At 34.7% G+C, this 16759-nt stretch overlaps 1 protein-coding gene across 4 annotated transcripts in view; it reads left to right on the top strand.

Annotated features, from left to right (window-relative positions):
- Window positions 1–16759, top strand: part of syt1a (synaptotagmin Ia) — a 218537-nt gene that overhangs the window by 197900 nt on the left and 3878 nt on the right. For all 4 annotated transcript variants that reach the window (XM_051107565.1, XM_051107564.1, XM_051107562.1 and 1 more), the window contains 4 exons: window positions 864–1031; window positions 1889–2056; window positions 4867–4984; window positions 13907–14040. In XM_051107565.1, coding sequence (XP_050963522.1) covers window positions 864–1031; window positions 1889–2056; window positions 4867–4984; window positions 13907–14040 — 588 coding nt within the window. The remainder of the gene's footprint in view (window positions 1–863; window positions 1032–1888; window positions 2057–4866; window positions 4985–13906; window positions 14041–16759) is intronic.

Genomic DNA, 16759 nt, shown 5'->3' with positions numbered 1-16759 from the left:
ATCAGCGTTTTCTCTTAAAGGTGATCAGGCTGACCAAACTGTATGTCGTAGAGACTTGAAATTTAAAGATATGGTAGTACTCACACTGTCTACAACGTCACCAAATTCGACAAATTCTGAATCTATCATCGGCCTGCAAATTTTTCGGGTATTTTATTTTATTTTATTTATTTTCTTAAATACCTACTATGGCCGCCATCGAAGTTTGAACACTTATTAGACAAGGTTATCGGAGGCAGATCGGAACGAAATCTGTTAGGCCTGTTTGACTCATGAACCTAAAGGTCTGTGAGAAATTTGAAAGAAATCGACCACTAGCTGGTGCTAACGAGTTTTACGCATACGCACAATATTGACGTCATATGATAAGTCTCCTTATTCTGGATAACTTCCCTTCAAGAACCACTACTGTCAACCAAATTTATTATATATTCTCAATTATGTTAAAAAACCTACTTTTGCAAACTAGTCCTAGGTTTTTCACCTGCTGCAGTACAATTCTCTGGACTCTCTAGGTCGATAATTATCAAAAAATTTTGAACTTTACATTTTGGGTCATTTTTAAAACTGGCGTGGCTAAATATACCCAAAAGCCTGTAAGATCCTCATAGTTTTAGTCTACATAAATATGCAGGACTCATGTTAGACAGCAGATTTTGGTGCTTTGGAAAAAGAAGACCAACTGTCTTCATATAAATCTGATTCAGCATTACAGTGAACACTTCTGGTATTTCACATACTTTCATGTGACAAAACAGAGGCATCTACAAAATGGTGGTGGGGTGATGGTTCAGACAAAGACTACAGTCCTCTTCGAGGTCTTACATATTCTCTCTGTAACTTTGACTTTTGGCCCTTCATAGCTCATAGTGGGGATCATCCAAGCAGCAGAGCTGCCCGCTATGGATATGGGTGGCACTTCTGACCCCTATGTGAAGGTCTACCTTCTTCCAGACAAGAAGAAGAAATTTGAGACCAAGGTCCACCGGAAGACACTGAATCCTGTTTTCAATGAGCAATTCACCTTTAAGGTAGGTCACAAATCTAACAGCGTTGAATCATAACAAGCGATTTCTCAATGGATCCGTGCGTTTGCATTCTACTCATACAGTATCTCAAGTTATTTCTGACTACTACTTCTGGCGTATTAACAAGACAGTAAGTGGCACGAGGCGTTGGAGTAATTACATGTAAACATGCAGATGGACTCCTGCAGGTGTCTGTCATCCGGAAAGTAGCATAATTTCTATTTTGAATGTTCAGTAGAGCTTTCCGATTCATTTTTATAAGACGTCATGCGGCTAAAAAGACCTTTTTGTGTAATTACCGCAGCCAGACCTCTAGACTTCTATTAAATTGCTAAGTGAAGTGTTGAATTCTTAAAAGAATTGCAAAAATATAACTGATCCAACCAAGGGGGGTAAAGGACTGTTTGCGTGTTTGGTTCTTGTTTAGCCTAGCGCAATTTCAACTCTGACAAGGTACCTTGAGAACGAGAAACGAGCCGCACGCCAACATGGAGAGAGATAGCCACAAAGCTCTGACATGTAATCACAAGTGCCTTCATTATTGAAATGAAGAGACTGAAGAGCTGGTGTGTGTGATAGCGTCAAGGACAAAATAGCAACCCTTGGGTCTTATCTCTTTCCCGGCCAATCAAGCAGTTTGTCGCCATGTTGGAACAAGTCCTTCGGGATAATGAGTTTTGTCTGAAAAACGGCTCAATTGGAGGTAATCAAGAATCAAATCTCTCTCTCTTTCTCTTGCGCAAACGCAATTGTCCTATAGCTTCATCACAACATCTCGGCATTAGATGAGTCCCATAACTGGAATTGAGATTAGACTGGCAGGTGTGCATGCAATTAATTTCACCCCTCATATCCTGCAGGTTCCCTACACTGAGCTCGGCGGGAAAACTCTGGTGATGACAGTGTATGACTTTGACCGCTTCTCCAAACACGACGCCATTGGAGACGTGAAGGTTCCCATGAATAAGGTCGACTTTAGTCATGTGACTGAGGAGTGGAGGGACCTCCAGAGTGCTGAGAAAGAAGAGGTAAAAAGCTAACATACTGTACATGTCCAGTAATAACCTGTTCCCTGGTAATGTGATTAAATATTAGATTTTGAGTTTTGATTTGAGATCTTTATTGTCTGACCTTCTAGAGCACAAGTGCAAAATTTGCCAATTCAGTTGTTCACTAGTAGTGATTCTTCCCAGTAGGGGTGTACAGTAATGACCAAAAAAAATTGGAATTTTGTCGATAAATTTTGTCGATAATTAGATAATCCCAATTAATTTTGCTGTCGGCGCCAATAGCCTTGTAGTTAGTGCGACGTATAGCACAACTGTACTTGCGGTGACCCGAGTTTGAATCCCGTCTCGAGGTCCTTTGCCGATCCCGCTCCCCTCTCTCCGCCCAGTACTTCCCTGTCATCTCTCTACTGTCCTGTCCAGTAAAGTCACAAAAAAAGCCCAAATATATAACTTTTAAAAAAAAAGAATTAATTTTGCTGAGTGTGTTATTGTCCTGGGCAGGTTTAGGACTGATGTGGACAGCTGACTCCCAAAGCTTTTGATATTCTTCATATTCTGTGTGGTAATTAGTTTGCAAGAGTAACAGAAATGAACTTTTCCAAGAAGTTTAAATAGATTTTTACATTTTATGGGCATTTTTACTTTATAAGGCCAGTTTTTCTAACCTAATTAAATGTATGCATATTTTTTGTGTCAAATTCTTAAATTTATTCAATAAATGTAAATAGTAAGACACTAAAGGGCTATTACCAATCAAATGAGATCAGTATCTACAGAAGTGAAAATGCGTTTACACAGACTGTTTATTGCAGGACATGAGCCCACTTAACCTGTTACAAATGCATACAGTAAATAATGTTTTGATGTTTAAAAACAAAACATTGAATACTGATATTTGAAATGATTTTGGGAAAAATGTAAAACTATACTTAAAATATAAACCTAAAATTGCCAGTAGGTGGTGGCAAATCACTCCATGAGTGAGTCATTGAGTCATTCATTCAACCGATTCGTTCAAACAGTTGATTGATTCAGTAACGAAACACCATCGTGTGTTGCTGCTGTGGCTTTGTTTGGAACTATTTTCATTGACGAAATGAAGAAAAAACAGGAACTTGTGTCTAAAATGTTAATATTTTTTTTTAATTAAATTGTTTTATAAAATCAATATGACATTGCAAAAACTGCACCCTTTGTGTGATATTAACTATATTAGATGATATGAATATAAAAGATTTTAAGAGACTAAATCACGCAGTGGAAGCTTAAACTCTAAATGTGCTGGCACAGTAGTTTAACCTATGTGTATGCATACACTCTCTAGGTGTGTTTTTCTTTGTTTTTTACGATATACTCAATAACGTCAAATCGCATATAGTTTAAACAACAATTAGAGTATTATCATAGGCAATATATATCGCACACCCCTACTTCCCAGTGACTTTTGATTCCATTCCAACAGACAAATGGCTGTAGACAAGATCGCCAGGTTTTTATGGATCAGTATTTCACCCTTGGTTGGCACTTGTTTTGTCTGATTAAACATATTAAATCATGTTTGTGGGGTCTTGGAATGTCTGAGAAGTGGCGTACTGTAATTTGGTGACTGTCACCGTTGGTCTGTCTATGTGGCTTTTATACTCCTTGTGTTTTTAACAAATGCATTGCAAAAAAGTTTGAAATGCTCCCAAATGTTAATTTGTATATCGAAAAGGATGTAGACAACAAGAGTAAATATAATTTAGCAGGAAATTTACTCACTGTACAAGTGCAAGACTTGAGGGCTATCCATCTTCAATGAAAATGTCAGTTAATCAGCTGGGCCGTGCCACATTTTTATTAATAAAAAAGTGTGACTTTCCAAGCAGTGGTGGGGGAGATTCAATTTTCATGGTAAATGTCATGGAATATAGCATTTAAGCCTTGGTTTCTATGGGAACCTTGTTTTCGTGCCACAGTTCGTTGGTGTAAAGGTTAATTATGATGCTGTCAAAAGCCTGCTGAGGGCAGAGAGTTGAAGGCTATCTACATACGTTGAAGGTTGCTGCTGCTGTTACACTCCATGTCCGATGAGCTAGCGCAGCACTTCAAGCACCGCTTGAGAAAGCTGGAGCGTATTGACTTTTATCAAAGAATCTCTAGAGTGGTGTCCTGAGGGTGGCACTTTAAGTGCCTGTAAAAAACTAAATGAAAATCGACTTCAAAATGCCGTAGCTTCTCGCAATTCCATCCAGTTCGGTCCTCTTTGCTCTTTTTTTCCCCCTACACAATTCTTGGTCAATTCAACTTATTTACCTTGTAGGACTCATTTAATTAAGCTATGAAATGTTATTTTTCCATTCTGATGACCTTTTAATTGACAGAAAATTGATTGTGTGGAAATGGCATCAGCCAGTTGAAAGTACAGTGATGTAACCTTTTCCCCTTCCTGTTGTTTTCTATATGCCACATGTGTTTGCGTCCATGTTTATGAGAAGGGCTTCTGAAATTTTAATGGAATCTGTGTACGTGTAAATGTATTTTCCAATGTGTTTACAGATTAAGCTACATTTATGGAAAATTAATCAGATTCGACGAATGCAAAAGCTATGCTCCTCAATTCAGTTTCTCTTATAAATCCTTTTGAGTGGGCAAACGTCAATAAATGTTCATTGAAAGGGGAATTATTTTAGCTGGAGATGTTTCGTTTGAGGCTTTTCTTCTTAGGAAATATTGTTTTTTGTTAGAAAATTCAATCAGTGAATAAATTCAACCTGGTTTTCAGGTTCAGTTTTTCTATTTACCTTGACAATGATGTCCCTGATTGAACTTTTCTCTGCCACTCACAGCAAGAGAAGCTGGGTGACATCTGTTTCTCTCTGCGGTATGTGCCCACTGCTGGCAAACTGACCGTGGTCATTCTGGAGGCCAAGAACCTGAAGAAGATGGATGTCGGTGGCCTGTCAGGTGAGTCCAGTTACTAAGTCACACTGTCAGCTAGACCCTGGCACAAAGATGCCATTTATGTGACAGTTCAGGACAATGTCTCTTGTTGCCAGCTGTCATGACAGTTCATTTGTGTGAAATCAAAATGGCTTTTGTTTGATGTCCTAACCCTGTAAAACCTAATGTATGAAATAATAATAAGAATTTGGTAACACTTTAGTATAAGGAACAATTCTCGCTATTATCTCACTATAACATATTTGCTATTTATTAGTACTTATAAAGCATATATTCTGCATGACCTTAATTCTACCAATACCTAAACTTAACAACTTCCTTAATAACTGCTAATAAGCAGCAAAATTTATTGATGCAAAAGTCATAGTTAATGGTTTGTTAATAGTGAGAATTGGACCTTCAAATAAAGCCTAGCCTAAATTAAAAAAAAAGCTGAAGACAAGTAAACAGTCAGCAATTAAATAAGATGATGAAACTAATTACAAGCAATAGGACAAAAAACAGCAGTAGAACAAATAAATAAGAAATGCTATGCACAGTACATTGTAAATTAAATATATATTTCTTCTTATTTAAAGCTACAAAAGTGATTTAGTCAAAAGCACTAAGAAATTTTCTCTCTTTTGTTGTTTGATAAACATGAATGTCAGACAGCAGGAATATTAGACTGCTGTCACTTTAAGAGCTGCCCGCATCCAATATACTGTTACACGTGTGTTTTCTTTCTCAGCTGTTTGTTTTCACAAGACCTAAATTACTGTGTCAAGAGGATACTTGCAAAGACAGGCATTTTGACACATACAAGTGTGTGTATTTAACCATTCAAGGTCTATAAAGCGGCAAAAATAACTCTCTGTTCTTAACTCTGTCTTAACATGCCTCTCTGACAGCGCTCAAAAACAGTCTTTCTGTCAGCACGTGCGTATAGTGAAATGAGTTCTCTTTCTCTGCTGATTGCATTTCAATAGCTTAAAATCCCTTTTTTTAAACTGCAATGCTTAAAAAAAGCATACAAATGATACATTTTGCTGATCACCCTGCTGAAAAAAACAGCTGGTCATCCAGGCTGGTTTTAGAAGGGTTTTGGCCTCTTCCAGACTGGTCTTAGCTGGTCAGGCTGGAAAACCAGCTAAAACCAGCCTAGCCAGGCTGGGAGATCAGTTAAAACCAGGTACTTCCAGCTTAAACCAGCTAAGACCAGCCAATCAGCCTAGGCTGGTTTTAGCTGTTTTTTTCACCAGGGCATGTTGCATGTATAAAGACAATAGTCCAAAATCTCTTCCGGTTAACAAATTTCTACCGGTATATTGCCCACCCCTACTGATTATATAGTGCACATTATCATAAAGACATATAGTGTTTTCATAATCATTCTCTAAAACATCATAATTGTTCTTCTTATACCTTTCTTCTTATGCAACCAAGACCATGCAGCTAGGGAAAAATCTTAAAATATTACAATAATATGATAGCCTATCATGTTTATTTCTAATGAAAAAAACTGCTACATAATTTTTCAGCTGAATACACTAAGAAAGATGCATTATGTGTTGTGAGTTCTCTTTTCATGTTATCTTTAACACGTTTCAAACCCTTTCATTTTCTCATAGCTGTACAAGGTTGTCTGTATGTAAATCCAGAGTCATTTTTACTATATCTTTCACTTTTAAAATCATGTAATGCGTATACAGTCATTCACAGCTACAAATCCCAAGGGCGTCGAAATGTGGCTTGAAATGATCCGACACTTTCCGAACCTACGGCTGTGCGGAGAGCTGCGCTTTATCAGCTGAAGTAATATTCGGCTCTGGTGAATACATGAATACATTTTCGCTGAGTAAATTTACAGCTCGGCATTCAGAAATCAGTCCTCATCTGTGCCGTAACCACTTATGAAAAACGGCCCGGTCTCGTCCGTCCGTACTTCCCCGCCTCCCTCGCCTGTTCTCTCACACCTGGTTCGTCTCGCCCTGCTGTCAGAGAGGCGGACAGGCCATCAGTACCAGACCCACCTGCTGGGAGCCGAGAGGCCTGATGTTTACTTCTCATCACTCAGAGAGAGAAGAACAGCTATTAGCAGCACAGCCGAGAACAAACTTTCTCGCTCTCTCCGGTCCATTAGCAATCCAGATTAAAGCCGGCAATAAACTGTCAGTCACGTTTCATAAGGTACTCCAACACGCTGCTGAAATTAACACCGTTAACAGTTCTATTTAGGGGTTCGTGTTTAGAGGGCCGTAGTTTTCACAACGTGATAACTACATCCCCCAAACCTCCTATCGCGTTTCATCGTCGGGCTTGTTGAATTGGTCGTGTGCCAGATCGATCAAATCCTGTGTGGAAATTGTGCAGTTAAGGATGCTTTCACCATAAATTACTGGGTTTTGGCCAGACTCCGACGGACTGTAATTGTGGAATAAACCTTTTTGACAAAGCGCTCCGTGTTCCCACCGATTTTACTAGAAAAACATTTCTGTCCCTGCATTCTCTCTCTGCTTTTCTTCTCGTTCCAAGTCCGTGAAAACGGCTCCGATTAAATTGTTGTTATGGGGGAGTCGTTCTCCCAAAGGAATGGCTTCAGAGCATGTCCAAAGAGCTGTCACATGATTAGAAACAATAGGCCCGCATGGATCATGCCAATAATTAGTGACTGTTTCCATTGTGATTCAGCTACAGGGAGGACGACTCATCAGAACACTATAATTTATCCTTTTCTCTATTCAAACCCTGTTTACTCTCCGTAATCACACAAGACGTGGTTGTTGCAGCTAAAATAAATGTAATTTGAATTAATTCACAAGAGCAGTGCTTACCAATCTCTGTATTTTTTTTCTCATTATGCTTTTGGGTCTATATTTGTGGTTTAGATTAATCATTGAATATGCATATAAAATTGTGTTTGTATATATGCATTTAATGCATTTAGATTATGCAGTTCTATGAATAAAACTCATGACTTTGGCATTGCTGGTGCCATATTGTATTCCTTAAGATACATGTACTGTACTTTTTCAAAGCCTTAAAAAGCGTTTGGAAACTTAAAATCACACATAAATCAGAATTAGATAAGTCATCTGCATTGTTTGCATATACCACCTGTTTGAATTGTATGCAATGCAATGAACGTTATGCGTATATGACTTTGTAACAGTATACACTATACCATTCAAAAGAGGGAATAGAAATTAATACTTTTATTTAGCAAAGATCCTTTAAATTGATCAAAATGTTACAAAAGATTTCTATTTCAGATAAATGCTGTTCTTCTGAATTTTCTATTCTTCAAAGAAACCTGAAAAAATTCTACTCAACTGTTTCCAACATAATAATAATAATAATAATAATAATAATAATAATAATAATAATGATAAATCTTTTTTGATCAGCGAATCAGAATTCAATTAAAAGGACCATGTGACTGGAGTAATGATGCAAAAAATTCAGCTTTGAAATCACAGGAATACATTACATTTTAAAATATATTCAAATAGAAAGTAGGTATTTTAAATAGTAAAAATATATTTCAAAATTGTGCTGTTTTTGCTGTACTTTGGATCAAATAAATGCAGGCTTGGTTAGCAGAAGAGATTTCTTTAAAAAACATAAAAAAATCTTTTGACTGGTAGATTTATTGGTAAAGTCAGCATTATTTTAATATAGTTTATATACTAATGTACTTTTTTATTGATATTTTTACTTGCTATTGATATTTTAGTTTTAGTAATGTTTTGTGCTTTTGTCATGTTTCTGTTTCTCCTTCAACTTAAATTTGTACATTTTTAGTTTAGTTGCCAAGATATTTTTTCTATTTTTTATTTTTTATATATATATATATATTACTTTATTTCATTTATTGAAAACTATTTTTTCTGTTTTTAATTTAGTTAATGATGTTTATACAATTAAGTGCAAATGTTAAAATGTGGCTTAAGTGTCCAGTTACTTTTTCAGTTCAGTGCATGAGGTTTAGACATTATGTAGTTTGGGGACCAATTCTCACTATTAAAGGGATACTTTACCCTGCCATCATTTACTCACCCTCAAGTTGTTTCAACCTTGTATTAGTTTTCTTTTTTCTGTTAAATACAAAAGAAGATATTCCTGTAAAAAATACGGTTCCCTTTGAACCGTATGTATTTCCATGGTATTTTTTTCCATACTATGGAAGTTAATGGGGACTATCGACTGTATAGTTACCCATAATCTTCAAAATATCTTCTTTTATGTTCGACATAAAAACGAAGCTCATACAGGTTTGTAATAACCTGAGGGTGAGTAAATAGACAGAATTTAAATTTTGGGGTGAACTATCCCTTTAACTTATAAATATGACTTTTGCCTCATTAAACTCTTTATTTTGCTGCTTATTAATTGTTAGCAAGGTTGTTAAGTTATGGGGTAGGTATGGGGTATACATGCACAGTGCATGTATTTGAACATAACAGGGGTTAAAATCAGCAAATCAGCACTATTTATCCATATCCATTTAAATAGAATGCAGTACATGCAGTCCACCAGTAGGAGACACCTATGAGTCTGTAGACTATACATGACTGAGTGCCTATGTTCCATAGCCAATGAAAACATACCACATCAGAGACAAGGACCATTTTTATTTTCACTTGGATTTTCTGTATCCCTTCTAGACTGAGCTTCTCGAGTGACTGTATGAACCATAAACACAAGCCATTACAAGCACTGCCAGCTCCTTGAACCACAAACTTCTGGCTTGGCTTCTGTGTGAGTGTAGATTACCACAGATTTCCCAAACAGCCTCAAACCTCAGGCACTCTGTTGCCAAGCAACCAGGCAAATGCACCACCGTTTATAGTGTTAGACCCGGAGAAGTTTTGTTTAAGTTCAACATCATAAATAGCAATATTGCGTGTTTTCACCCTATTAAAAGCGGATGGAGCGAGCGGCTAGAGCTCTGGAGATCTTGCAGTGTTAGTGTAAGTTCAACAGGAGGTGCTGTGCTGCTCTGTTATGAGAAATTTATCTTAGCATCTCATATAGACTAAATACAATGTTTTAGCATGCGTTCCACATGTGATCCCACTTTGAAGCTATGACATTAAAGCATACTTTCTGTATTGTATCCGAAATAACTTTTTTATGTGTAATACCTTAAAAATGCATTTAAAATTGATCTTGTGGCACTTAGATAATGCTGTACAACATTTTCAACATATACAAAATGCTGCACAGGTTGCAGTCACATAACAGTATTTGTATTAAATGATTATTGTATAATATATAAGTGTTTCAAGAGAATGTCTATATGAATGCTTGTTTGTCACTAGGTATTGGTATTGGTAGGAGTCTTTCATTCAATGCATTATTGACTGCTTCTGATTAATTTGGGATAAAGCTGCATGCAACTGCTCATATTGGTTCGTTTTGATAGAAATATAATAATATTTCTTGAGCAGCTTCATATTAGAATGATTTCTGAAGGTTCATGTGACACTGAAAATTCAGCTTTGCATCATAGGAATAAATTACATTTAAAAATATATTCATATAAAAACAGCCATTTTAAAGTGCAATAATGTTTCACAACATATACACACACTGTCATTTAAAAGTTTGGATGAATCAGACTTTTAATGTTTTTTAAAGAAATCTCTTATGCTCATTTATTTGATCAAAAATACAAAAAAACAGCAATATTACAGTATGTTGTTACAATATAAAATAATGGTTTCTGTTTTAGTATACTTTGAAATATATTTATTTCTGTGATCCAAAACTGAATTTTCTGTTGTGCTGCCAATTTTATTTATTTATTTATTTTTGGAACCTGTGATTCTTTTTTTTAGGATCCTTTGATGAATAAAAAATTTAAATGAACAGCATTCAAGGTAGCAATATTTTCTAGCAATGTATGTTTTTGCCAATTTAACACATCCTTGCTGAATAAAAGTATTAATTTCTTTCAAAAAAAAAAAAAAAAAGAAAGAAAGAAAGATTAAAAATGTACTGACCCCAAGCTTTTGAACTGCAGTGTATATATTGTTAAAAAAGATTTCTATATTAAATAAATGCTGTTCTTTTTAACTTTTTATTTATCAAATAATCCTGGAAAAATCATCACACGTTCCGACAAAATATGAAGCAGCACAACTGTTTCCAGCCCTGATAATAAATCAGCATATTAAAATGATTTCTGAAGGATCATGTGACACTGAATACTGAAAATTCAGCTTTGATCACAAGATTTTAATATATATTAAAATTAAAATTACATTGTAATAATATTTCACAATATTTAATTTTTCTGTATTTGTTAAATAAATGCAGCCTTGATGAGCAAAAAAAAATTTTTTTTAAAGTTTAAAAACATGAAAAATCTTACTGATCACAAACTTTTAAATGACAGTGTGTGTGTATGTGTTGTGAAACATTATTGCACTTTAAAATGGCTGTTTTTATTTGAATATATTTTTAAATGCAATTTATTCCTATGATGCAAAGCTGAATTTTCAGCATCATTACTCCAGTCATCAGAAATCATTCTAATATGAAGCTGCTCAAGAAATATTTTTGTATTATGTTATTATATTTCTATCAAAACTGAACCAATATGAGCAGTTGCATGCAGCTTTATCCCAAATCAATCAGAAGCAGTCGATAATGCACTGAATAAAAGACTCCTACCATGAATGTTGTCGATAAACGTTTGATTATTAACTTTTAATGTTATCTTTTAACTTCACACTGACCGTGTCTTACACACCCTTGGCTTATGAGTTGTGGGATCTACACTTTCAAAAACCGCATGCCACAGATTTTGTGCTGCTTGCTCCTAATATGGTATGGGTACGATGTTTAGCACGCCTTCTACGCCCCCCGCCCCCCTCTCTCACTGTTTGGAATGTGCTGCCCTGGGTTTTTTTTTTTAGAGAGATAAAAAGTATTTCGATCTGTTAAAAAATGAAGATGGACTTGAGAACAGCAGAAAGTTTTTGAAATCTCTCTTTCAGCAGAGCAGTGAGGATGAGGGTGACAGAAAGAGACACATACGAGTGTCAGGGAGAGAAAGACTGAAATGAAATGACATGTTGGACAAAAGGTAATTCAGAAACATGGTTACGTCTGTCAAATTCAGCCATTTTTCACCGCTGCTATAGCCATTTTTTATTGTAAGGCTCAGAAAGGCATATGACATCACATCTCTTTAAGTCTCAGTATAACTAAAGAAAATACTTTCGCTCCTTTTTATCAAAAAGGAAGACGTTTAGATGTAGAATCAGATATTGTTTTGATATTTCATCCTTTATTTGTATTCTGAGGTTTCAATCAAAAAGCGATTCTATGAAAGGTGAGATTGAGTCAGTTGTGGGTGAGGTAAACAGATGATGAGAGATGCATGATGGGAACAGAATATAGATGCTGGAAATGATAGATAAGATGGATAGTATTTTGAGGCCCTGGCAGGGATTGATGTGCCTGAATGGCAGGGAAGATTTTCTCTGGGATACTGGAGGGCACACACCTGTCATGTGTAAATAAAAGCTCATACTATCCTAACACGTACCACAAGAGATCTGGTCTGTAGTGGAGCCTCAGTAGGGGCTGCAGGTGTTGCATGGAGTGTTATTTTGTGATATTTGGACAAATGTAAGAAGAAAATAAGAGTAAAATTAAGAATAAAAAATGGATGGATGAATGAATAAATATAAAGGCAATTTGGTACAATTTGTAATGTTTTTTGTTGTAAATACAAAGGTGCAAATTTCAATCTTTTTGTATTTACAGAAACTGGTAGTGGTAGTATATTTAAAAAAAAATAAATAAAGTGATATATAAAATAAAAGAAAGTTAAATAAAATCAAATAAATTATGTGTACAGAAAAACAGAAATTTTCCAGTTATTTCTATCTGCAGAAAATAGCAGAAAAAATTATTTTAGAGAAAAAATGATACATCATTGATTTTTTTTTTCATTGTTGTAAATACAAAGGTTTTAATTTCAACCTTTTGCATTTACAGAAACTAGGAGTATAAATGAATAAATTATAAATAATTAAAATTAAATAATAAATAATGTTTCTAAGTGTTCGCACTCTTTATGTCCAATACATTTTAACAGTTTGTGAAAATAAAATAAAATAAACAATAGAAATTTCCCAGCTGTTTTTATCTGCTGGAAAAAGAGCACAATTTTTTTTTAGACAACAATTTATACAGTATTGATTATTTTTCATTGTTGTTGTAAATACAAAGGTGCTAATTTCAAACTTTTGCATTTACAGAAACAAGGAGTGGTAGTATATTTTTTAAAAATTATAAATAAAGTAATTATAAATAATTAAAATTAAACAATAAATAATATTCACTCTTTATGACCAATAAATTTTAGCAGTTTGTGAAAATTAAATTAAGTTCTCTATAAAAATCACATTTTCTGTCTTCTGGAAAAAGAGCAGAAACAAATATTTCAGAAAAAAATGTATAAATTATTGATTATTTTTCATTGTTGTTACAATACAAAGGTGCTCATTTTAACTTTTTGCATTTACAGAAACTAGGAGTAGTAGTATATTTTGAAAAATGTTCTTGAAATAAAATAAAATAAAATAAAATAGACAGCTGTTTCTGTCTCCTGGAAAAAAAAACAAATTTGTTCTGTATTGAGTATTTTTCATGTTCATGGAAATGTACATGACTTGAGTTTTCCAGGTTTAGAAATCAAACTTTTCAAATGTCCTGGTATGTCCAGGTTTTCCAAGACTGTGGGAACCCTTAATTCTTGAATAAAAACAACAGTTATTCTTATTTCAAGTCACTTTAAGTCATTTTGTGGCCTCTTTGGAAGTGTGCCGAGGCCCCTAGTGGGTTCTGGTCATCTGGTTGAGAACCACTGCTCTAATATGTCATTAAAACTAAAGTGATTTCTCATGCTATGTCTTGTGTTATCAGATCCCTACGTGAAGATTCACCTGATGCAGAACGGCAAGCGGCTGAAGAAGAAGAAGACGACAATCAAAAAGAACACCCTCAACCCTTACTACAATGAGTCTTTCAGCTTCGAAGTGCCATTCGAACAAATCCAGGTAATGAAATTTGTTTTTGTTACTTGTACTGAAACCGAGCTCTAATACGGCGACGGCAAATCCGACGCAAATTCCCATTTTCATTATTGTCGTCGAAGCCTAATTGAACGAACTCTGTGTCGAAAATTTCTAGACTAATTGGCACGCCGCAGATGAAAGGTAACTTGTGAAATGCGATAAGGCTCGGCGTGAGGCTTTTAAAAAAGTTTTGTTGCTAATGAGTTGGAGAATAAAATGGATGCAGCGCTTGCTAGTGCAATAAGAGTAAAATTGCTTCAAATTGATTTAGCATTTCACGGTTCAAAGGATACATTTTATGCTTTGAGTGAGCTGCTTTGAATTCAAAGTGTGTCTGGGGGTCTGTTAACCAGAGAGGCCTTTCTCCCTTCCCATTCACACCAAGCAGCAGACGCTTCGAAAAGCGCCTATGCCCAACTAACAGTTCCTCGCTCATTGTACATCCCTCAATATTTCATTATATGGCAAATTAGCTCTGGCTCCCGAGAACAATGGCCCCAGGCCTGTTCTCACCGATCAGTGAAATCCAAGCGGAGAGGTGGATCGAAGGATAATCAGGGCTCCAAAGACGCTAATTCGTATTGTCTGCTCGCATTTCGTGCGCGGGCGGATCGGGCTCAAACCGAGCAAGCTAAGAGCGAGCCGTTGACCTCGAACTCACACCGATCACTTGTGCGCTCGTAGTCAATTTACGAGTTGTTCGGACCTCTTCGGTGGCACCCGCTGGCCTTTCTTTGGTATCTGCCGCCATGCTACAGAGTAACAGGCCTTTGAATAGACCATCACACTGAGATAATTGTAGTGGTATTTGGGGAAAATGGTCGATGGTGGGAACTATTGCACCTCTACTGTATGTGTATTTTCAGGCGTTGTTAAACAATGTTTTTCAGCAACCCATTCCAAGATATTTGTCATTTCAAAGGCCTCTTCAATAAGTCATCCAATTTAAAACATAATATGTGTGTCATAGTTTATCAGAAGCTTGTTTTTGGTCGCATACGTGATCAATTCAAAAAACATGTGGGGCAAATAAGTTTAGATCACCGTTTTAGATCTAATAACTGTATAAGATTTCAAACTGAAAGTATAAATCCAAGCTATGCATTGCCAGTTTCAGTGCAAAATGAAAATCTGTGACATTCACTGACGTGCTTCACTCGGCAGCGATAAAACCGACACTTACTTGCTGGCAACCCGCCAAAATAAATGTTAACTAATTTTAGGTTTGAAAGTGTTGAATAATCACAAAGAAAGAAAGAGAAAAAAATTAAAATGTAAATATTAACATTGTGTTGTTGTTGTTTTTAGTGTACTATTGTATTGTTATTTAACACTCTTTTTTTAATTTTAGAAAGTAATGGTATTATCACACTTATTTTTTATTTTTAATAATTGTATTATTTGTTTAATAATTAATACTTAAAGCTAAATTATATTATTTGTACTATTAATTATTTGATTTGTATTGTTTTATTTAATGGGTCAAACTATGTGCATATATATACTGTTCAAAAATTTGGGAACAGAAGTTTCTTATGCTCATCAAGGCTGCATCAAAACATCAAAAAGCATCAAAAATCCAGAAAAAAAGCAGTAATATTGTGAAATATTATTTCAATGTAAAATATCTGTTTTTAAAATATATGTGAATATATTTTAAAATGTAATTTATTCCACTGATACAAAGCTTAATTGTCAGCATCATTACCCCACTCTTTAGTGTCACATGATCCTTCAGAAATCATTTTATATGCTAATTTATTATCAATGTTAGAAACAGTTGTGCTGCTTAATATGTTGTTGGAAACTGTGATCATTTCAGGATTCTGTTATAAATAAAAAGTAAAAAAGAACAGCATTTATTTAAAATAGAAATCTTTGTAACAATATAACCTTGCATTTAAAAGTTTGTGGTCAGAAAATGTATATTCTTTATTTTTTTTAAAGAAATTAATACTTTTATTTAGCAAGGATGTTAAGTTGATTTAAAAAAGTGAGTTATATTGTTAGAAAAGATTTCTGTTTTAAGTAAATGCTGTTCTTTTTAACTTTTTATTCATCAAAGAATCCTGAAAAATGTATCACAGGTTCCAAAAATGAAGAAATATTTGGCAACTGTTTTCAACATTCATAGTAATAGTAATAAATCAGCATATTTTGAAGGATCGTGTGACACTGAAGACTGGAGTAATGGCTGATGAAAATTCGGCAATAAATTATATTTTAAAACATATTAAAATAGCAAACCATTATTTTAAACTGTAGTAATATTTCATAATATTACCTTTTTTCAGTATTTTTCATCAAGCCTTGATAAGAGAATTTTTTAAAAAACAAGACAAATCTTACTGATCACAAACTTATATATGGCCGTTTGGGGTCAGTGAGAGGTTGTTTTTTTTATTTAAAACTTTTATTCGGCAAGGATGTATTAAATTGATCAAAAGCAGAAGTAAAAACTTTTAGAATGTTTCAAAAGATTTATTTTTGTAAATGAATTCTGTACTGTTGAATGTTCCATTCATATAAGGATCCTGAAAAAAAAAATCATAATATGTTAAACTATATTAAAAATGTATAGTCAAATGTACTTTGAAATGTAAAAATATTTCAAAATATTACTGTTTTCGCTGTATTTTTGCTCGAACGAATACAGCCTTGGTATGCATAAAAGAGTTTATTCAGAAACGTACTGAACTTT

The sequence above is a fragment of the Labeo rohita genome, chromosome 4 (assembly GCF_022985175.1).
Source record: "Labeo rohita strain BAU-BD-2019 chromosome 4, IGBB_LRoh.1.0, whole genome shotgun sequence".
Classification (NCBI taxonomy): domain Eukaryota; kingdom Metazoa; phylum Chordata; class Actinopteri; order Cypriniformes; family Cyprinidae; genus Labeo; species Labeo rohita.
This window is presented reverse-complemented; position numbering and strand designations above follow the sequence as displayed.